Consider the following 23765-nt stretch of genomic DNA (forward strand, 5'->3'; position numbering starts at 1 on the left):
TACCTTATATGGAATATAAAGGGACGTAACTCACTACTAACCGTGTTTGAGATAAGTCCCGCCTTCCTACTAACTTAATCAAATATACATGGTCTTCACGAGGGCGCTTTTAACCAATCACATTCCTAGATATGTATAGGAGGTAAGATAAATGTTAATGGAATCCTTCTCTGAATACGGGACAAACATATTAGTAGTGGTAGACCCCAATGTCCAATGATCTTCAATTTTTACCAAATATTGGCTGTCAAAAAAAAATGCTAACATATTTTCAATAACAGTTAACAGCAAATACATTATCACAATGACAGATAACAAAAAAAACTAAAAGCCCAATAACAGCTAACAAAGAATAAGACAATACTAGCTAACAGCAAATATATTATTAAAATATAAAACAGATAACAAAGAATTAAATTGCCCCATAACAGCATAACAGTTAACCCCCCCCCCCTCATATATATACAGGAAAATACTGACAAGAAACTGGACTATAATCTTTCTTGATTATGTACACATTCACTGTCGATGGTATATAATACGTTTTCCCGCTTAGATAAAATAATCCTTGTCCAAAACTCATAATCAAAGCTAATTTTAAAAAAGAAGATGTGGTATGAATGCCAATGAAACAACTGCCCACAAGAGACCAAAATGACACAAAAATTAACAACAATAGGTCACCGTACCGCCTTCAACTATGACCAAAGCTCATACCACATAGTCAGCTATAAAAGGCCCAAAATTACAATGTAAAACAATTCAAACGAGAAAACTAACGGCCTTATTTATGTACTAGTACATTTTAGAAGATAAACCTGTATTACCTGGTACAAGAAGGTGTGTGTCAAAAAACGAATAACTTGTACAAAAACCTTATACAAATTATAATTTGATAAAATTGATTATTCTGCAGTAGTCAATATACGCATGTGCGAACAATTTTTATTGTATTTAGAGCATGGGTTCATTCACAAAGCGAAAGAAGCACGTCATATTAGAATCAATCATTATTTAACATGTGTGAATAAATGATGTTTTCTAAACTTCGTTTTGTTGTTTGGTTGTTGTTTTATGTTAACTACCGGGTGTCTCCTTTTATATATGAGTTTTACAAAACAGAGAAGTATATTTTAAATAAAGGCCATACAGACAGACTGTAAGAGACTAAAAAATAAAGATACTAGAGAAAAATACAGACAAACAAAAAAAAAAAGTCGAGAGCTTTAATATACAGAATAGGAATTATGAACATTTTTTTTAAGAGGACAGAAATGACACAGGCAGACCCTCGTTTATATATATTGTTTCAATACTTTCTTATTTTTTGAAATGCATCTTTTGTTTACATTTTCTATCCTTATCAAATTCTCTAGGCACAAAAAACGAAACCAGTATCAAAGAGTGTGATTGGTTTATTAGGAGCAAGACTTGTAGTGTCTTTCTAACAAGTCCATTACAGCATTCCAACCGGGGATTTTAGGTGGAAATAACCTTACTGAGTAGTCTTTAAATCGTCCCTGTAAAAATATAAATTTACAAATCTAAGTACTTATCATTGTTCACAACACAATTTTATTGATATCAAATTTTAGAAATACTATCTATTTAATAAAAATAATACTTCAATGCCTATTAGCTAGAATAATGGTTTTCATGAAAAGTTTTGTAAACAATCTGGTATTATTTTCGAACCGAAATGTGCCAAAATATAACATCTATTTAAAATTACGCCGGAGTGTGGTGTTATCTTTTGGAACTGCTTTCTAATTGTGCAGGGGCCTCGATGGCCGATAGGTATAAGTAGTTACTATTGTAATCACAGGCCATGTAAATACTGAGGATTCGAGTTCGAACCCCGCTCGTGCGGGTGTATTCGACTCAATCTTAATTGACCAGGATTGTCAGTTTTCCTATGGAAGGTCTGTGGTTTTCTTCGGGCACGCCGGCTTCCTCCACCAACAAAAACTGGCCGCCATGAAATTGCCTAAATGCAGTGCTTAAAAGTGGCATTAATCCACCAAAAATCAAAACAATCTTCTTCTTCTTCTTCCCGTTACGAGTCGAACTCTGAAGTAAAGTGTAATTGACTCGGCCTTATTGTGCATTATTGATCATTATTTATAAAACTGAAAATTAACTTGTGAACTGTGCGTTTTGAAAACTATGGATAGGACATAAAATATCTGAAAGCCACTAAATAAAAATTTTAAAACGAATATTCTAGTTTTTTTTATGAAGTGAGTTAGTGAAATACATAATATATACTTACGTTGAAGCATGGATGTTCAGTTAAAGTCTGGATGGCCGCTGAACAGGAAGTGACGCACATGTCGTCTGCTTTACATGTCTTCTGTATATCCTGTATCAAGTCTGTCTGTAAGTCTGATTCAAACATTTCCATTGTACATCCACCCATATAAAGCTCTTATTTGAAAGAAAAGATGTCAATTAACAAAAAAAAAGTTATTGATTGTGTTCCTTATTGCTATTGTTGTGATCGTATTTCGGTACGTGATCGTTCTCCGGTATTTTGATAAACCCCGAGTTTTGAATAAACCTGTTATGTGTTTTCATTGTTGTTTAAATATGGTTAATATTGTAAGATCGGTATTGTATGAATTGATTACGTTCGTCTGTGTATTATTTTAGTAACGTTCAGTTCCTATGTAGAAATTCCGCAAGTCAATGTGTTTTACGGGAAAAGGGACGTGTTTTGACGTCAGCCGGAACTAGGAAAAACAAACTTGGAAGCTTAATTTTAAATGCCCAGCTGATCGGCAATCGTAACTACTCGGCCATTCTCGCTACGCAGTACAATAGCCTCGTATCCTCGTATGCACTACGGAGAAATTCTTCTTAAATTGTTGGCCGGAATTGTAGTGATCCGCGACACAAAGAAGTTCTATCCTCCAGGTGGCGCTATAATTTGGTTACATATTAGTCTCGATAACCCAGACGCATATTTAAATATAGCGTCTGGGGTGATTAACCGGACTGGTCAGATATTTATAGGGGGCGTAACAAATAATTAAATATAGAACATATCTATAAATAGCACTTCCGGTATCCCCATTCTATTTAAAAACAATTAATGCAAACAGTAAACAGTGTAACGTTACATGTATAAAAGTTATGTGATTATTAAAACTGACATTTTGTAGTTGACCCTATTTTGCCCAACTTGCAGATGGGCAAATTGAAAAGAACGATCGAAAACTGTAATTTATAGCGGTGGTCATTTTTCCTGAATTTTGTGTCACATGTAAAAAAAAAATAATTAAGAATTAAGACAGATTTTTTTTTCGTGGGAAAAATTTGGTTGATTATATAAAGAAACAATGTAGCATGACTGTAGAGTGCCCTCATTATAACAAGGTCTGGATCAGCCACTGTTTGTGTATAGGGGGTATCACGCTCCGCTATGCGCTAAGAGAGCCCAGGTATCCGTATAGGTGGACCGTTGTACATAAAGCCATACAATATACCCTAATTTTCTGGTGAATTATAGTTTCTCCGACATGTATCCCGAACGGCCTATAATCTAGGACCTCATCTTTATATTTATTGTCATTTTTTCAGTCCTGAACATTTAATACCAATATTTACCACAAGACGATAACCAAGCAACCCAAAATCAATCTATTTTTATATTATAAAACACCACGTTTAATATTCTCTTATCTTCATACTATAAAATGCTCGATAAAATGTCATTTTTCTATATTTGTATTATAGCATACACTCTCTATTCTATGAAATATTTTCCACTTGACGTTATAAGCAACCAACAATTTATATTGTATCCACATTAGTCTGTATTCTTTATTTACCCCCCTTTTTTCTTAGTTTTTGTCTCGTTATTCTTATTTCTGTAAATCCTTGTTATAATTTATGCTTTCCTTTTTATATAATCTTTCAGATATCTGACGCACTTACCTAACTCGAAAAGCACACATCAAGTTACGTTTATGGAAAGAAAAACAACTCATACAAATACTGAGATTTCAATGTAGAAAATCCTCCATAACAACTTATTACTGGCAGATCATACAATGAGCCAACTTTTTATTTACAAAATTAACTGATCTTAAAATTGCAAACGACAGAATAGTCTGAATGTTTCACAATAATCTATATCGCCTAATCCTTTTGGGAAGAAAACATTTAGGGACCAATGTTCACACAATACCACTTTGTCAGTCTCCGTGTCCATGAGGAAATACATAAGTTAACCAGTCATTCATGAAACCCAATTTAATACTCTCTGAATACATGTATAAATCAATCACATGGAAAAGATCGAATGGGATTTGTCCCATACTGCATAACTTGTAAAAAAAATAACTGAAAAGTGTATTCTCCTACTACAAACTATTATGCTGAGTTCACACGTAATATATTATATACGAATTTGATTCCAATATCCATCATGTATTTAAGGGCAGCTTCACAGAAATTCTCCTGTACATGCGAACCTTTACATAAAATAAGTAGATTGGTATGATTGCTGATGAGAACAACCTAGCAAAGTTCAAATGACATGGATGTTCGCAAATATAATCACTGCTGGGCCTTCAATATTAAGAAAACTCCATACCATATAAATAACTGAGAAGGGCCAGACATGTAAATGAGATAAATTCAAACGTGAAAACTGTTAAATTTCTTATATGATTGTTGATTTGTTTAATTTCTCTGACATATCTGACAACAATGTGATTCTTGATTTTTGTTTTATTTACTTAATGACTGTCTGTGTACCTTTTTTCGCTTTATGGTTGCTGTCAGTATAATGTTTATACTGTGATTATAATGATTGCTGGCAGCTTCAGTATTTCAAAACAAATCTTTGAATATTTTTTTCTTATAAAATTGGAGCTGTTTATGATACAATGAAAATTCAAGTATTATAGATATTTTTTTAATTCTTCACATTTTACACATAATATCTGTGTCCAGAAATCTTCATTGGTTTGTCTACAAAAGAAAGTAAATGTTAAAATCATATTAATTTTTGGTCACCAGCATAGCATATATGAAAAACAAAATGTTTGGAAAAAACATCATATATAAATAAACATTTTAAAATGTCTTGGTGCAAGCTGAATCCCGCTACGGCATGCAAGATTATCTCGCTGTGTTGATGACACAACCCATTGGTAGCATTGGGTTGTTTCCTGTTCTTTTGTCGGGTTGATGTCTCTTTGACACATTCCCTGTTTGTAATCTCTATCAAAATCATGCATGAACTGTTATCATTATTGAAGGCCATACCGTTGCCTATAAGTGCTCACATCCACCTTGTTTGAACTTGGGGTGGATAACTGTTTCATTGGTATTCAAACCACATCTTCTTATTTGTATAATGTTGACCTTTTGGTACTTTTATTCTCAACTTTTGTTTAAGTCAACAGTATGTCCTCTTAATTATGTTGATGTCTACTTTTGGTAATGTATATCACTGGGATCAGTCATCGGTTGTTGCCTCATTGAGACCTCCTTTCATTGATGCTGGATCTATTGTTTTGCATAAAATCGAATTTTCAGTGTTTTCCTCATGCCATGTTTTTATTTTAAGGTTTAGAAAGCCAATTGGTATATATTCACCGACAACATTGTATGATTTCTTTTATGATTTTTTTTTAGTATGGAAAACATGCCTTTTAAAAGTGCAAAAAAAGTATTGTCCAGTTGACCAGTCCAGACTTTGTTTACTAACAGTATATTTAAACTACTTTTTATAACAACGTGTCCCACTTCTTCTATGTTTGTTTAAGCTAAATGCATTTGTTTAAAAAATCGAGCACAAATCATTTACACCGTTTGGTATATGTTCAAATTGGCATCTTCTAGATATACTTTGTTTGGTTTTCTTCTGCTAATGGTTTTGGATTGCTTTCCCTCTTTTAAATGTGTACAACATTGCGCATCATTCCTCCCCCTTTTTTTTACACATATCAAAATGCGTACTCCATTATACATTGCAGACAGATACAACAAACTTATCCTGGATGAAGTTCATATTTCATAGCACTTTCAATCAAATTTATAAAGTTAAAGATACCCGGTAATACAAATCAACCACAAAATGTATTTATAGCGTACACACGACTGTTCGAGTGGTCCCAGTCAATACAAAAATTGCCATTTATTATATTATTAACTGCTTGCGTAGCACGGACATACATGAAAGAATATAACTACTCAGTGTTTCAGGTTGTATTAAAATTTATGTAACAGTTTGTGTTGTTATATTATGATTATATCTTACCAAAGTTTGATGTGCTGTTATTTTCCTTTGCGGTGATGGAAGCCATGCTGTCTGGTGTTTTCCACGACTTGTATGTCGTCACAGAAAAATATAAATAGCTTTAAATAACAATCGGTACACTCGGGCTTTTCAATAGTATAATCGTAATATAATTTCTTCCGAAGTCAATAACCAACTTCTTGGTTATTCGTCTTGGACATTATCTTTAAATACAAGCTAAAAAATCCGATACTATTCCGAATGTCATAAATTACCATTTTTTATATCACTTGTCATCCAGTAGTCTCGATCATCCAGCCGCTTTATTTTTCAAAGTAGAGCGTCTGGATGACAAGTGATATGAAAATGGTAATTTATGACATTCGGAATAGTATCGGATTTTTGAGCTTGTATTTAAAGATAATGTCCAAGACGTATAACCAAGAAGTTGGTTATTGACTTCGGAAGAAATTATATTACGATAAAACTATTGAAAAGCCCGAGTGTACCGATTGTTGTTTAAAGCTATTTATATTTTTTCTGTGACGACATAAAAGTCGTGGAAAACACCAGACAGCATGGCTTCCATCACCGCATAGGAAAATAACAGCACATCAAACTTTGGTAAGATATAGTCATGATATAACAATACAAACTGTTACATAAATTTAAATACAACCTGAAACACCGAGTAGTTATATTCTTTCATGCATGTCCGTGCTACGCAAGCAAGTTAATAATAATAAATGGCAATTTTTGTATTGACTGGGACCACTCGAACAGTCGTGTGTACGCTATAAATACATTTTGTGGTTGATTTGTAGTATCTTTAACTTTATTATACTTTATTGAAAAGTGCTATGAAATATGAACTTCATCCAGGATACAGGGGCGGATGCAGGAATTTTCGAAAGGGGGGTGCTAACCCAGGGCAAAGGGGGGGGGGGTGCAAAACATATGTCCCGATACAAATGCATTGATCGGCAAAAATAAAGGGGGGTGCGCACCCCCGGAACCCCCATCTGGATCCGCCACTGGGATAGGTTTGTTGTATCTGTCTGAATAATGGAGTTCGCATTTTGATATATATGTAAAAAAAAAGGGGGGGGGGAAGGAATGATGCGCAATGTTGTACATGTGCTAGCGTGTATTTATTCATGATTGAATAAATACTGATATGATTTTGTAATTTATATTTTATTTCCTATTTGAATTTACTTTAAATAAAGGTGATTTTATTCCTAATGCATATTTGTGTTTTCGTTTTCAAATAGAACATACACCAAACGGTGAAAATGAGTTGTGCTCGATTTTTTTAAAAAACAAATGCATTTAGCTTATAGAAACATAGAAGAAGTGGGACACGTTGTTATAAAAAGTAATTTAAATATATTATTAGTAAACAAAGTCTGGACTGGTCAACTGGACAATACTTTTTTTGCACTTTTAAAAGGCATTTTTTCCACACTCAAAAAAAATCATAAAAGAATACATGCAATGTTGTCGGTGAATATATACCAATTGGCTTTCTAAACCTTAAAATAAAACCATGGCACGAGGAAAACACTGAAAATTCGATTTTATGCAAAACAATAGATCCAGCATCAAAGAAAGGGGGTCTCAATGAGGCAACAACCGGTGACTGATCCCAGTGATATACATTACCAAAAGTAAACATCAACATAATTAAGAGGACATACTGTTGACTTAAACAAAAATTGAGGAGAAAAGTACCAAAAGGTCAACATTATACAAATAAGAAGATGCGGTTTGAATACCAATGAGACAGTTATCCACCACAAGTTTAAACAAGGTGGATGTGAGCACTTATAGGCAACTGTCTGGCCTTCAATGATGATAAAAGTTCATGCATGATTTTGATAGAGAATACAAACAGGGAATGTGTCAAAGAGACATCAACCCGACAAAAGAACAGGAAAAAACCCAATGCCACCAATGGGTTGTGTCATTAACACAGCGAGATAATCTTGCATGCCGTAGCGGGATTCAGCTTGCACCTAGACATTTTAAAATGTATATTTATATATGATGTTTTTTCCAAACATTTTTTTTTTCATATATGCTATGCTGGTGACCAAGAATTAATATGATTTTAACATTTATTTTCTTTTGTAGACAAACCAATGAAGATTTCTGGACACAGATATTATGTGTAAAATGTGAAGAATTAAAAAAAAATCTATAATACTTGAATTTTCATTGTATCATAAACAGCTCCAATTTTATAAGAAAAAAAGATTCAAAGATTTGTTTTGAATTACTGAAGCTGCCAGCAATCATTATAATCACAGTATAAACATTATTTTGACAGCAACCATAAAGCGAAAAAGGTACACAGACATTCATTAAGTAAATAAAACAAATTAAAAATCATTTAAAAAATTTAACAGTTTTCACGTTTGAATTGTATCTCATTTACATGATGGCCCTTCTCAGTTATTTATATGGTATGGAGTTTTCTTAATATTGAAGGCCGAGCAGTGATTATTTTGCGAACATCCATGTCATTTGAACTTTGCTAGGTTGTTGCCTCATCAGCAATCATACCAATCTCCTTATTTTATATAAAGGTTTACATGTACAGGAGAATTTTTGTGAAGCTGCCCGTTAATACATGATGGATATTGGAATCAAATTCGTATTACGTGTGAACTCAGCATAATAGTTTGTAGTAGGAGAATACACGGCTTTTCAGTTATTTTTTTTTAAAGTTATCATGCAGTATGGGATAAAACCCATTCCATCTTTTCCATGTGATTGATTCAAACATGTATTCAAAGAGTATTAGATTGGGTTTCATGAATGACTGGTTAACTTATGTATTTCTTTATGGACACGGAGACTGACAAAGTGGTATTGTGTGAAGATTGGTCCCTGAATGTTTTCTTCCCAAAAGGATTAGGCGATACAGATTATTGTGAAACATTCAGACTATTCTGTCGTTTGCAATTTTAAGATCAGTTAATTTTGTAAATAAAAAGATGTATGATCTCACTGATCTGCCAGTAATAAGTTGTTATGGAGGATTTTCTACATTGAAATCTCAGTATTTGTATGAGTTGTTTTTCTTTCCATAAACGTAACTTGATGTGTGCTTTTCGAGTTAGGTAAGTGCGTCAGATATCTGAAAGATTATATAAAAAGGAAAGCATAAATTATAACAAGGATTTATAGAAATAAGAATAACGAGACAAAACTAAGAAAAAAGGGGGAAAATAAAGAATACAGACTAATGTGGATACAATATAGATCAATATACCGACTGTTGGTTGCTTATAATGTCAAGTGGCAAATATTTCATAGAATAGAGAGTGTATGCTATAATACAAAAACATAGAAAAATGACATTTTATAGTATGAAGATAAGAGAATATTAAACGCTGTGTGTTATGATATACAAAAAGATTGATTATGGGTTGCTTGGTTATCGTCTTGTGGTAAATATTGGTATTAAATGTTCAGGACTGAAAAAATGACTAAATATAAATATGAGGTCCTAGATTATAGGCCATTCGGGATACATGTCGGAGAACCTATAACTCACCAGAAAATTAGGGTATATTGTATGGCTTTATGTACAACGGTCCACCTATACGGATCCCTGGGCTCTCTTAGCGCATAGCGGAGCGTGATACCCCCTATACACAAACAGTGGCTGATCCAGACCTTGTTATAATGAGGGCACTCTACAGTCATGCTACATTGTTTCTTTATATAATCAACCAAATTTTCCCCACGAAAAAAAATTCTGTCATTCTTAAATATTTTTTTTACATGTGTCACAAAATTCAGGAAAAGAGACCACCGCTATTAATTACAGTTTTCGATCGTTCTTTTAAATTTGCCCATCTGCAAGTTGTGCAAATTAGGGTCAACTACAAAATGTCAGTTTTAATAATCACATAATTTGTATACATGTAACGTTACACTGTTAATTGTTTGTATTAATTGTTTTTAAATAGAATGGTGATACCGGAAGTGCTATTTATAGAAATGTTCTATATTTAATTATTTGTTACGCCCCCTATAAATATTTGACCAGTCCGGTTAATCACCCCAGACGCTATATTTATATAATTTCAGTCGGTTGATTTTATGAATTAGAATGAAATTATTTTCTTCTGAATTGTCTGCCCATATAGGTGGCGTTTAGGTTAAGTGGTTTGTGTGATTTGGCGGTTAAATCATTCGGCACGACAGGGTCTACTCGATAGGTCACGTTAATTTTTCTAGCTGTGTTAGTCGATTAGTACGTTCGAATTTAGTCTTGGATTATGAAGGTGAACCCGATATTTCATTGAGAACTGTTTTAACTAATTTAAATCAACAAAGTAGAGGTACTGAGTCGGCAATTATTGGTGGTAGAGAGAAATTTGGAGGACTTGGATAAGTTACAGTGTGCTAATCAGTTGATGGAGTACCAGGTGAAGAGAAAAGAAAATGGGAATATACTACTCTTGTGTGTCCTAAACACACTACATGTCCAGCAGTCCGTATGTGAACAGAAGTAAATCACCCACCAAACCTGGCCTCAGTGAAATTTTGAAAGATGAGTATTTAAATTATCTATAAATTTTAGCTATAATAGATAATTGTATTGGTTATAATTTGACCAATGATTTTATTGAAGATCAAGCAGGTCAGCCTGATATTATTATTAAGGATAGACTTAGCAGAAACATTCAATTTTAAATGGATATTGATACGCCTATATTTATTATAGATACTATAAGAGATGGTTGTATATTACCTTTCTATTCATACAATATCGATTATTGTTTGTCAAATAATTTATTATTTTTAAGATACCTCTTTTGTTAAATCAGCGATTACTAATTTATTAGCTATGATTTAATTGTAGAGATGTCAAATATTCACTTTGTTGTGAATCCGTTAACTGTTTCTGTTCAGTCAAACAACACGTTAAAAATCAGATTTGAGACAGAATATGACAGGTATTTGCGGAAGACAAGTGTAAACTTTGAAGATATGCGTATTGCAAAACATTACATTTATACCAATTCATATACGTTTAAGTATGTTATACATTAGTCTATATATGTTTCCACCTCATGCTAAATATCTATGATTTGTATGGGACTTTAACGGTGTTTCTGCTTGTTATAGTTTTACTAGAATATCTCATTAAAATGGAGAGAAGAAAATAAGCAGATTATTATGTACTCAGACGATGCATTCGGTACACATGACGAACCAGACTCAAGCTAGCGAACAATAAGCCAGCGAACAATAAGGTGAATCAAGCCAGCGAACAATAAGCCAGCGAACAATAAGAAAACGCGCCAACATGATCATGCCCAAGAACCGAAGACTTGCAACAACACAAAACGTACTTATAAATATGATGACAAATAAATAAATATGATGACAAATAGATAAATATGATGACAAATAATTTCCAGTAGGAAGATGAAATGTTATTCCATTTTAACACATACAAAAGATAATTATTTATTCGTGTACTAAATACGATTTTTTTTAAAGCCGGGAATCTAAAAAATGTTTTAGCTATTAACCCTTTCTCCTTTCTCTCTGATAAGGGATGGGTTTTATCTGTATAATAATAATAATAACAATTTATAACAACGGGTAACAATAAACTAGTGTAGCGATACAATTAGATCTTCAAGCTTATAGAAATTATTCGATTGAAAAGAAAAGCTGATAACCATTATATTCACTTTTCGCCTAAGAATTATTCATAAGTAAATAGTCACTCTAGTAATTTATTTATTGCATTCTTATAAGAAAAGCGATATGTAAAAACGACACACGTCAAATAGAACGAGAACGATTTGACATAAATATTTTGGTTAATCTAAACAAAAAATTATTTAGATTCAAGCCTATGTAAAATAACTATGATCCGTAAACATTTCCCTACGGCAAAGTCCCGGATGTGGTAGGGTGACCCCCTAAGTTGGGGTCGGTTGACCCTACCCTCCCCCTTCTTTAATTCATAGCCAAGTCCCTACGTCAAAGCTTTTAACCATACTAGGTACACTCGATAGGCAATTGCCTAAGCTTGCCTGGGCCCAAAGATCCAGGTGGGTAAAGTTACGGATTCTTTTTCTGAGGTCCAAAGTTGGGGTCGGGTGACCCTACTCTCCCCCTTCTTTAATTCATAGCCAAGTCCCTACGGCAAAGCTTTTTTGCCCACTAGGTACAAATGAGAGACAGTTGCCTAAGGTTACCTGGGCCCAAAGATCCAGGTGGGTAAAGTTACGGAATTTATTTTTCGGAGGTTTAAAGTTGGGGTCGGGTGACCCTACCATCCCCCTTCTTTCCTTCACAAAATTTTCCCTACGGCAAAGCTTTTTTGCCCACTTGGTACAAATGAGAAACACTTGCCTAAGGTTACCTGGGCCCAAATACCCAGGTGGGTAAAGTTACGGAACTTTTTTTTTTGAGGTCCAAAGTTGGGGTAGGGTGACCCTACCATCCCCCTTCTTTCCTTCACAAAATTTTCCCTACGGCAAAGCTTTTTTGCCCACTAGTACAAATGAGAGACACTTGCCTAAGGTTACCTGGGCCCAAATACCCAGGTGGGTAAAGTTACGGAACTTTTTTTTTTGAGGTCCAAAGTTGGGGTAGGGTGACCCTACCATCCCCCTTCTTTCCTTCACAAAATTTTCCCTACGGCAAAGCTTTTTTGCCCACTAGGTACAAATGAGAGACACTTGCCCAAGGTTACCTGGGCCCAAATACCCAGGTGGGTAAAGTTACGGAACTTTTTCTTTGAGGTCCAAAGTTGGGGTAGGGTGACCTTACCATCCCCCTTCTTTCCTTCACAAAATTTTCCCTACGGCAAAGCTTTTTTGCCCACTAGGTACAACTGAGAGACACTTGCCTAAGGTTACCTGGGCCCAAATACCCAGGTGGGTAAATTTCCGAAACTTTTTTTTTTGAGGTCCAAAGTTGGGGTAGGGTGACCCTACCATCCCCCTTCTTTCCTTCACAAAATTTTCCCTACGGCAAAGCTTTTTTGCCCACAAGGGACAAATGAGAGACACTTGCCCAAGGTTACCTGGGCCCAAATACCCAGGTGGGTAAAGTTACGGAACTTTTTTTTTTGAGGTCCAAAGTTGGGGTAGGGTGACCCTACCATCCCCCTTCTTTCCTTCACAAAATTTTCCCTACGGCAAAGCTTTTTTGCCCACTAAAGACAAATGAGAGACACTTGCCCAAGGTTACCTGGGCCCAAATACCCAGGTGGGTAAAGTTACGGAACTTTTTTTTTTTGAGGTCCAAAGTTGGGGTAGGGTGACCCTACCATCCCCCTTCTTTCCTTCACAAAATTTTCCCTACGGCAAAGCTTTTTTGCCCACTAGGGACAAATGAGAGACACTTGCCCAAGGTTACCTGGGCCCAAATACCCAGGTGGGTAAAGTTACGGAACTTTTTTTTTTTAGGTCCAAAGTTGGGGTAGGGTGACCCTACCATCCCCCTTCTTTCCTTCACAAAATTTTCCCTACGGCAAAGCTTTTTTGCCCACTAGGGACAAATGAGAGACACTTGCCCAAGGTTACCTGGGTCCAAATACCCAGGTGGGTAAGTTACGGAACTTTTTTTTTTGAGGTCCAAAGTTGGGGTAGGGTGACCCTACCATCCCCCTTCTTTCCTTCACAAAATTTTCCCTACGGCAAAACTTTTTTGCCCACTAGGTACAAATGAGAGACACTTGCCTAAGGTTACCTGGGCCCAAATACCCAGGTGGGTAAAGTTACGGAACTTTTTTTTTTGAGGTCCAAAGTTGGGGTAGGGTGACCCTACCATCCCCCTTCTTTCCTTCACAAAATTTACCCTACGGCAAAGCTTTTTTGCCCACTAGGGACAAATGAGAGACACTTGCCCAAGGTTACCTGGGCCCAAATACCCAGGTGGGTAAAGTTACGGAACTTTTTTTTTGAGGTCCAAAGTTGGGGTAGGGTGACCCTACCATCCCCCTTCTTTCCTTCACAAAATTTTCCCTACGGCAAAGCTTTTTTGCCCACTAGGTACAAATGAGAGACACTTGCCTAAGGTTACCTGGGCCCAAATACCCAGGTGGGTAAAGTTACGGAACTTTTTTTTTTGAGGTCCAAAGTTGGGGTAGGGTGACCCTACCATCCCCCTTCTTTCCTTCACAAAATTTTCCCTACGGCAAAGCTTTTTTGCCCACTAGGGACAAATGAGAGACACTTGCCCAAGGTTACCTGGGCCCAAATACCCAGGTGGGTAAAGTTACGGAACTTTTTTTTTTGAGGTCCAAAGTTGGGGTAGGGTGACCCTACCATCCCCCTTCTTTCCTTCACAAAATTTTCCCTACGGCAAAGCTTTTTTGCCCACTAGGGACAAATGAGAGACACTTGCCCAAGGTTACCTGGGCCCAAATACCCAGGTGGGTAAAGTTACGGAACTTTTTTTTTTGAGGTCCAAAGTTGGGGTAGGGTGACCCTACCATCCCCTTCTTTCCTTCACAAAATTTTCCCTACGGCAAAGCTTTTTTGCCCACTAGGTACAAATGAGAGACACTTGCCTAAGGTTACCTGGGCCCAAATACCCAGGTGGGTAAAGTTACGGAACTTTTTTTTTTGAGGTCCAAAGTTGGGGTAGGGTGACCCTACCATCCCCCTTCTTTCCTTCACAAAATTTTCCCTACGGCAAAGCTTTTTTGCCCACTAGGGACAAATGAGAGACACTTGCCCAAGGTTACCTGGGCCCAAATACCCAGGTGGGTAAAGTTACGGAACTTTTTTTTTTGAGGTCCAAAGTTGGGGTAGGGTGACCCTACCATCCCCCTTCTTTCCTTCACAAAATTTTCCCTACGGCAAAGCTTTTTTGCCCACTAGGGACAAATGAGAGACACTTGCCCAAGGTTACCTGGGCCCAAATACCCAGGTGGGTAAAGTTACGGAACTTTTTTTTTTGAGGTCCAAAGTTGGGGTAGGGTGACCCTACCATCCCCCTTCTTTCCTTCACAAAATTTTCCCTACGGCAAAGCTTTTTTGCCCACTAGGGACAAATGAGAGACACTTGCCCAATGTTACCTGGGCCCAAATACCCAGGTGGGTAAAGTTACGGAACTTTTTTTTTTGAGGTCCAAAGTTGGGGTAGGGTGACCCTACCATCCCCCTTCTTTCCTTCACAAAATTTTCCCTACGGCAAAGCTTTTTTGCCCACTAGGGACAAATGAGAGACACTTGCCCAAGGTTACCTGGGCCCAAATACCCAGGTGGGTAAAGTTACGGAACTTTTTTTTTTGAGGTCCAAAGTTGGGGTAGGGTGACCCTACCATCCCCCTTCTTTCCTTCACAAAATTTTCCCTACGGCAAAGCTTTTTTGCCCACTAGTACAAATGAGAGACACTTGCCTAAGGTTACCTGGGCCCAAATACCCAGGTGGGTAAAGTTACGGAACTTTTTTTTTTGAGGTCCAAAGTTGGGGTAGGGTGACCCTACCATCCCCCTTCTTTCCTTCACAAAATTTTCCCTACGGCAAAGCTTTTTTGCCCACTAGGTACAAATGAGAGACACTTGCCCAAGGTTACCTGGGCCCAAATACCCAGGTGGGTAAAGTTACGGAACTTTTTCTTTGAGGTCCAAAGTTGGGGTAGGGTGACCTTACCATCCCCCTTCTTTCCTTCACAAAATTTTCCCTACGGCAAAGCTTTTTTGCCCACTAGGTACAACTGAGAGACACTTGCCTAAGGTTACCTGGGCCCAAATACCCAGGTGGGTAAATTTCCGAAACTTTTTTTTTTGAGGTCCAAAGTTGGGGTAGGGTGACCCTACCATCCCCCTTCTTTCCTTCACAAAATTTTCCCTACGGCAAAGCTTTTTTGCCCACAAGGGACAAATGAGAGACACTTGCCCAAGGTTACCTGGGCCCAAATACCCAGGTGGGTAAAGTTACGGAACTTTTTTTTTTGAGGTCCAAAGTTGGGGTAGGGTGACCCTACCATCCCCCTTCTTTCCTTCACAAAATTTTCCCTACGGCAAAGCTTTTTTGCCCACTAAAGACAAATGAGAGACACTTGCCCAAGGTTACCTGGGCCCAAATACCCAGGTGGGTAAAGTTACGGAACTTTTTTTTTTTGAGGTCCAAAGTTGGGGTAGGGTGACCCTACCATCCCCCTTCTTTCCTTCACAAAATTTTCCCTACGGCAAAGCTTTTTTGCCCACTAGGGACAAATGAGAGACACTTGCCCAAGGTTACCTGGGCCCAAATACCCAGGTGGGTAAAGTTACGGAACTTTTTTTTTTTAGGTCCAAAGTTGGGGTAGGGTGACCCTACCATCCCCCTTCTTTCCTTCACAAAATTTTCCCTACGGCAAAGCTTTTTTGCCCACTAGGGACAAATGAGAGACACTTGCCCAAGGTTACCTGGGTCCAAATACCCAGGTGGGTAAGTTACGGAACTTTTTTTTTTGAGGTCCAAAGTTGGGGTAGGGTGACCCTACCATCCCCCTTCTTTCCTTCACAAAATTTTCCCTACGGCAAAACTTTTTTGCCCACTAGGTACAAATGAGAGACACTTGCCTAAGGTTACCTGGGCCCAAATACCCAGGTGGGTAAAGTTACGGAACTTTTTTTTTTGAGGTCCAAAGTTGGGGTAGGGTGACCCTACCATCCCCCTTCTTTCCTTCACAAAATTTACCCTACGGCAAAGCTTTTTTGCCCACTAGGGACAAATGAGAGACACTTGCCCAAGGTTACCTGGGCCCAAATACCCAGGTGGGTAAAGTTACGGAACTTTTTTTTTGAGGTCCAAAGTTGGGGTAGGGTGACCCTACCATCCCCCTTCTTTCCTTCACAAAATTTTCCCTACGGCAAAGCTTTTTTGCCCACTAGGGACAAATGAGAGACACTTGCCCAAGGTTACCTGGGCCCAAATACCCAGGTGGGTAAAGTTACGGAACTTTTTTTTTTGAGGTCCAAAGTTGGGGTAGGGTGACCCTACCATCCCCCTTCTTTCCTTCACAAAATTTTCCCTACGGCAAAGCTTTTTTGCCCACTAGGGACAAATGAGAGACACTTGCCCAAGGTTACCTGGGCCCAAATACCCAGGTGGGTAAAGTTACGGAACTTTTTTTTTGAGGTCCAAAGTTGGGGTAGGGTGACCCTACCATCCCCCTTCTTTCCTTCACAAAATTTTCCCTACGGCAAAGCTTTTTTGCCCACTAGGTACAAATGAGAGACACTTGCCTAAGGTTACCTGGGCCCAAATACCCAGGTGGGTAAAGTTACGGAACTTTTTTTTTTGAGGTCCAAAGTTGGGGTAGGGTGACCCTACCATCCCCCTTCTTTCCTTCACAAAATTTTCCCTACGGCAAAGCTTTTTTGCCCACTAGGGACAAATGAGAGACACTTGCCCAAGGTTACCTGGGCCCAAATACCCAGGTGGGTAAAGTTACGGAACTTTTTTTTTTGAGGTCCAAAGTTGGGGTAGGGTGACCCTACCATCCCCCTTCTTTCCTTCACAAAATTTTCCCTACGGCAAAGCTTTTTTGCCCACTAGGGACAAATGAGAGACACTTGCCCAAGGTTACCTGGGCCCAAATACCCAGGTGGGTAAAGTTACGGAACTTTTTTTTTTGAGGTCCAAAGTTGGGGTAGGGTGACCCTACCATCCCCTTCTTTCCTTCACAAAATTTTCCCTACGGCAAAGCTTTTTTGCCCACTAGGTACAAATGAGAGACACTTGCCTAAGGTTACCTGGGCCCAAATACCCAGGTGGGTAAAGTTACGGAACTTTTTTTTTTGAGGTCCAAAGTTGGGGTAGGGTGACCCTACCATCCCCCTTCTTTCCTTCACAAAATTTTCCCTACGGCAAAGCTTTTTTGCCCACTAGGGACAAATGAGAGACACTTGCCCAAGGTTACCTGGGCCCAAATACCCAGGTGGGTAAAGTTACGGAACTTTTTTTTTTGAGGTCCAAAGTTGGGGTAGGGTGACCCTACCATCCCCCTTCTTTCCTTCACAAAATTTTCCCTACGGCAAAGCTTTTTTGCCCACTAGGGACAAATGAGAGACACTTGCCCAAGGTTACCTGGGCCCAAATACCCAGGTGGGTAAAGTTACGGAACTTTTTTTTTTGAGGTCCAAAGTTGGGGTAGGGTGACCCTACCATCCCCCTTCTTTCCTTCACAAAATTTTCCCTACGGCAAAGCTTTTTTGCCCACTAGGGACAAATGAGAGACACTTGCCCAAGGTTACCTGGGCCCAAATACCCAGGTGGGTAAAGTTACGGAACTTTTTTTTTTGAGGTCCAAAGTTGGGGTAGGGTGACCCTACCATCCCCCTTCTTTCCTTCACAAAATTTTCCCTACGGCAAAGCTTTTTTGCCCACTAGGGACAAATGAGAGACACTTGCCCAAGGTTACCTGGGCCCAAATACCCAGGTGGGTAAAGTTACGGAACTTTTTTTTTTGAGGTCCAAAGTTGGGGTAGGGTGACCCTACCATCCCCCTTCTTTCCTTCACAAAATTTTCCCTACGGCAAAGCTTTTTTGCCCACTAGGGACAAATGAGAGACACTTGCCCAAGGTTACCTGGGCCCAAATACCCAGGTGGGTAAAGTTACGGAACTTTTTTTTTTGAGGTCCAAAGTTGGGGTAGGGTGACCCTACCATCCCCCTTCTTTCCTTCACAAAATTTTCCCTACGGCAAAGCTTTTTTGCCCACTAGGGACAAATGAGAGACACTTGCCCAAGGTTACCTGGGCCCAAATACCCAGGTGGGTAAAGTTACGGAACTTTTTTTTTTGAGGTCCAAAGTTGGGGTAGGGTGACCCTACCATCCCCTTCTTTCCTTCACAAAATTTTCCCTACGGCAAAGCTTTTTTGCCCACTAGGTACAAATGAGAGACACTTGCCTAAGGTTACCTGGGCCCAAATACCCAGGTGGGTAAAGTTACGGAACTTTTTTTTTTGAGGTCCAAAGTTGGGGTAGGGTGACCCTACCATCCCCCTTCTTTCCTTCACAAAATTTTCCCTACGGCAAAGCTTTTTTGCCCACTAGGGACAAATGAGAGACACTTGCCCAAGGTTACCTGGGCCCAAATACCCAGGTGGGTAAAGTTACGGAACTTTTTTTTTTGAGGTCCAAAGTTGGGGTAGGGTGACCCTACCATCCCCCTTCTTTCCTTCACAAAATTTTCCCTACGGCAAAGCTTTTTTGCCCACTAGGGACAAATGAGAGACACTTGCCCAAGGTTACCTGGGCCCAAATACCCAGGTGGGTAAAGTTACGGAACTTTTTTTTTTGAGGTCCAAAGTTGGGGTAGGGTGACCCTACCATCCCCCTTCTTTCCTTCACAAAATTTTCCCTACGGCAAAGCTTTTTTGCCCACTAGGGACAAATGAGAGACACTTGCCCAAGGTTACCTGGGCCCAAATACCCAGGTGGGTAAAGTTACGGAACTTTTTTTTTTGAGGTCCAAAGTTGGGGTAGGGTGACCCTACCATCCCCCTTCTTTCCTTCACAAAATTTTCCCTACGGCAAAGCTTTTTTGCCCACTAGGTACAAATGAGAGACACTTGCCTAAGGTTACCTGGGCCCAAATACCCAGGTGGGTAAAGTTACGGAACTTTTTTTTTTGAGGTCCAAAGTTGGGGTAGGGTGACCCTACCATCCCCCTTCTTTCCTTCACAAAATTTTCCCTACGGCAAAGCTTTTTTGCCCACTAGGTACAAATGAGAGACACTTGCCCAAGGTTACCTGGGCCCAAATACCCAGGTGGGTAAAGTTACGGAACTTTTTTTTTTGAGGTCCAAAGTTGGGGTAGGGTGACCCTACCATCCCCCTTCTTTCCTTCACAAAATTTTCCCTACGGCAAAGCTTTTTTGCCCACTAGGGACAAATGAGAGACACTTGCCCAAGGTTACCTGGGCCCAAATACCCAGGTGGGTAAAGTTACGGAACTTTTTTTTTTGAGGTCCAAAGTTGGGGTAGGGTGACCCTACCATCCCCCTTCTTTCCTTCACAAAATTTTCCCTACGGCAAAGCTTTTTTGCCCACTAGGGACAAATGAGAGACACTTGCCCAAGGTTACCTGGGCCCAAATACCCAGGTGGGTAAAGTTACGGAACTTTTTTTTTTGAGGTCCAAAGTTGGGGTAGGGTGACCCTACCATCCCCCTTCTTTCCTTCACAAAATTTTCCCTACGGCAAAGCTTTTTTGCCCACTAGGTACAAATGAGAGACACTTGCCTAAGGTTACCTGGGCCCAAATACCCAGGTGGGTAAAGTTACGGAACTTTTTTTTTTGAGGTCCAAAGTTGGGGTAGGGTGACCCTACCATCCCCCTTCTTTCCTTCACAAAATTTTCCCTACGGCAAAGCTTTTTTGCCCACTAGGGACAAATGAGAGACACTTGCCCAAGGTTACCTAGGCCCAAATACCCAGGTGGGTAAAGTTACGGAACTTTTTTTTTTGAGGTCCAAAGTTGGGGTAGGGTGACCCTACCATCCCCCTTCTTTCCTTCACAAAATTTTCCCTACGGCAAAGCTTTTTTGCCCACTAGGGACAAATGAGAGACACTTGCCCAAGGTTACCTGGGCCCAAATACCCAGGTGGGTAAAGTTACGGAACTTTTTTTTTTGAGGTCCAAAGTTGGGGTAGGGTGACCCTACCATCCCCCTTCTTTCCTTCACAAAATTTTCCCTACGGCAAAGCTTTTTTGCCCACTAGGGACAAATGAGAGACACTTGCCCATGGTTACCTGGGCCCAAATACCCAGGTGGGTAAAGTTACGGAACTTTTTTTTTTGAGGTCCAAAGTTGGGGTAGGGTGACCCTACCATCCCCCTTCTTTCCTTCACAAAATTTTCCCTACGGCAAAGCTTTTTTGCCCACTAGGGACAAATGAGAGACACTTGCCCAAGGTTACCTGGGCCCAAATACCCAGGTGGGTAAAGTTACGGAACTTTTTTTTTTGAGGTCCAAAGTTGGGGTAGGGTGACCCTCACTAGTAACCCGAATTTAACTTGATCGGACAAAAAAGTGTTAACGCTATTTAAATGAGATTGATCGTTATTTGATAAAGATTGACAAAAATTAAAAATTATATTTAATTCATTTCAATTCATATCAATTCATTTTAACGCCAGTCAAATAGATTTCTCTGCAGTCGATCAATTGAAATCAAGTTAGTGGTTAGTTGCGTCAAACTAATAGGCCACGCCCCTGTTAAGCTATTTCAAACATGCATTAATTTGTTTTAAACATGGATGAGACCCGGGCTTTTTACAGGTAAATCACTCAAGCAAAACGACCTCAATGTATCTATCGTTTGGGCAGAATCAATTTGCGCCAATTGCAGTTTTTTGTTTCAAACTTTAAATGCGAATAATACACGTGACATGTTCATATATAAGGAATTAAAATAAAAACATTAAAATATTATATATGCACACGCTGTTTAAAAATGCAAAACTTGTGAATCTATTGAAAATAAAATAGTGAGATATATAACATGATTGTGATTTGCTCAAATGCACTAGATCTTTATCGCATATATACATGCGTTTCAAAAATTGCCAAGTTCTATGAAAACTCGTGGCATGTAAGTTACGTGTGGTCCTTTGCAACTTTTTACAAAACTTTACGTATTCCTGTATATTAACCGTTTTTCTTTTTTCTGTTTTTAATACTATAAAATTATTTATTCCGTAAGAAAATATACAGCTCATAGGATCAAATACATACACAAATTATACAGTTTCCTATATTGTACTCGTATGTAAATGTCGACACGGAAAACTACACAGAAATTATTTATTGTGTACATAATTTAAATCGATGTATTTCATATTTTCGATATTGACTATAAAAAGTGCTTGAGAGCAGTATGAGTAAAATACAGAATTAACTCTACCTTTTTTATATTTCTTTATTTTAGAGGTAAGCTGCAGGCCAAGTTTCACTTATTCTGTCGCAAATCATTTACTTCAATAACCAATCAATTGTATTCTGAAAGAAGTTGATTTGTTCTATGTAATATATTTCTCACTGAACGTTATGTTTGCAATCGATGATCAAATACAAATCTACAGTATTTATATGACTGAGACTTAATAATTTTTTTTTTTATTATTATTCTACATATATTTGAAGGATCGAAATAATCAGTTCTACAAATGGATGTTATTTAAAGACTTGAAATTTTACAATTATCAAGTGCACCCATAACATTTTTATCGACGCACCAAACTTTTCCCTTTCATCGTGCATAGCTCATTTTCCGATTCACTTAAGGTTTCTAACGATCTTCTTACTTGTTCATTGCATTCTAAAATTAAAATCCTACACAAATTGCAAAAACTTTTATTCTCCGGCTAGACTGCGTAAAAGATAGATATTGCTTTGTTTGTGTATACACAATGTTTTGAAGGCCGATTTCCAGTTTGGCTAAAAAAGAATAAATTTGCGCCACAAGTTAATAACGCGAATTCTTTTTTTTTTATCACTTTATCATAAAAACTGCAACATTCATTTGCGCCATTAAAACACTCATTTAATTGTGCAAATATTATAGACTTGTTTTCAAATGTTTCTTCTTAGCGCACTGAGGAGGTCCTTTTTGGTATTTACATGTAGGTTCAGAATTCGCAAACTGAAAGGGCCTCCTCAGTGCACTTAGACTGACAAAAAAAAGTGCACATTGGACATGATGGAAAGATAGAATTGACACAAAAAACATGGCATACGGAAGGAGAAGTACATAATTTCGAATTTTAGTAATTATAAAGTTATTTAACAGTTGAAGTAAGTATTATAATGTTACATGTACGTGTAAATATGTTAATAGTTTGGGCAATAGTTTCGAGGTAAATATGACACAAATAATAAAATTGAGAATGGAAATGGGGAATGTGTCAAGTTCCATTTATTGGCGCAATAAATATTATAAAACAGAAGAGATGAGCGCTATTCAAACGTTTACAATATGACAAATTACACCTAACCGTTTTCACAAATCAGTATTTTTTTCGCCCGGGGATATACACCTGTCAGTAATCTACCTTCAGTAACTTTACATTACCCAGCCGTGTCATTTCCGTATAGTGTAAATGTAGATATCACGTGTTATACATGTACATGTATATACACCAGAAATACCCATTCAAGTGATTTTAATTTTAGAAGAACTCCATATCGGGTACATAAACATAATATTACAATAATATGAAAAAAAAATTGTTATTTTAGTAAATGCACCTAAGTATGTATTTGTAAACTTATGTTAATTCGTTATTTCATGTATCTTTTTTTTTGCTTCAATTACTTTTTTGTAACTTATTGACTTATTCGTAAATTGAAAAAACGCACAATTCTAATGCAAATAGTTTGTAACGATAATTTTCATTGGACGTTGATAAATATTTTGAGGGGTTAGATTCCACGTTCTACCAGTCCGTAACTAAGAAAGCCACCATTTTGAATTCTGGGTTATGTAATTTCTCAAAAAATAAACAAGATATTCACATTTT

At 38.0% G+C, this 23765-nt stretch overlaps 1 protein-coding gene across 1 annotated transcript in view; it reads right to left on the bottom strand.

The window, feature by feature from the left end:
- Positions 1–1397: 1397 nt before the first annotated feature.
- The window catches only part of LOC134693676 (dopamine beta-hydroxylase-like), a 106087-nt gene continuing 83719 nt past the window's right edge, over positions 1398–23765 (bottom strand). Inside the window, exons 8-9 of the mRNA XM_063554568.1 lie at positions 2273–2427; positions 1398–1520 (exon numbers count right to left, since the gene is read on the bottom strand). Coding sequence (XP_063410638.1) covers positions 1419–1520; positions 2273–2427 — 257 coding nt within the window. The 3' untranslated portion in view covers positions 1398–1418. The remainder of the gene's footprint in view (positions 1521–2272; positions 2428–23765) is intronic.

The sequence above is a fragment of the Mytilus trossulus genome, chromosome 12 (genome assembly GCF_036588685.1).
Source record: "Mytilus trossulus isolate FHL-02 chromosome 12, PNRI_Mtr1.1.1.hap1, whole genome shotgun sequence".
Lineage (NCBI taxonomy): Eukaryota > Metazoa > Mollusca > Bivalvia > Mytilida > Mytilidae > Mytilus > Mytilus trossulus.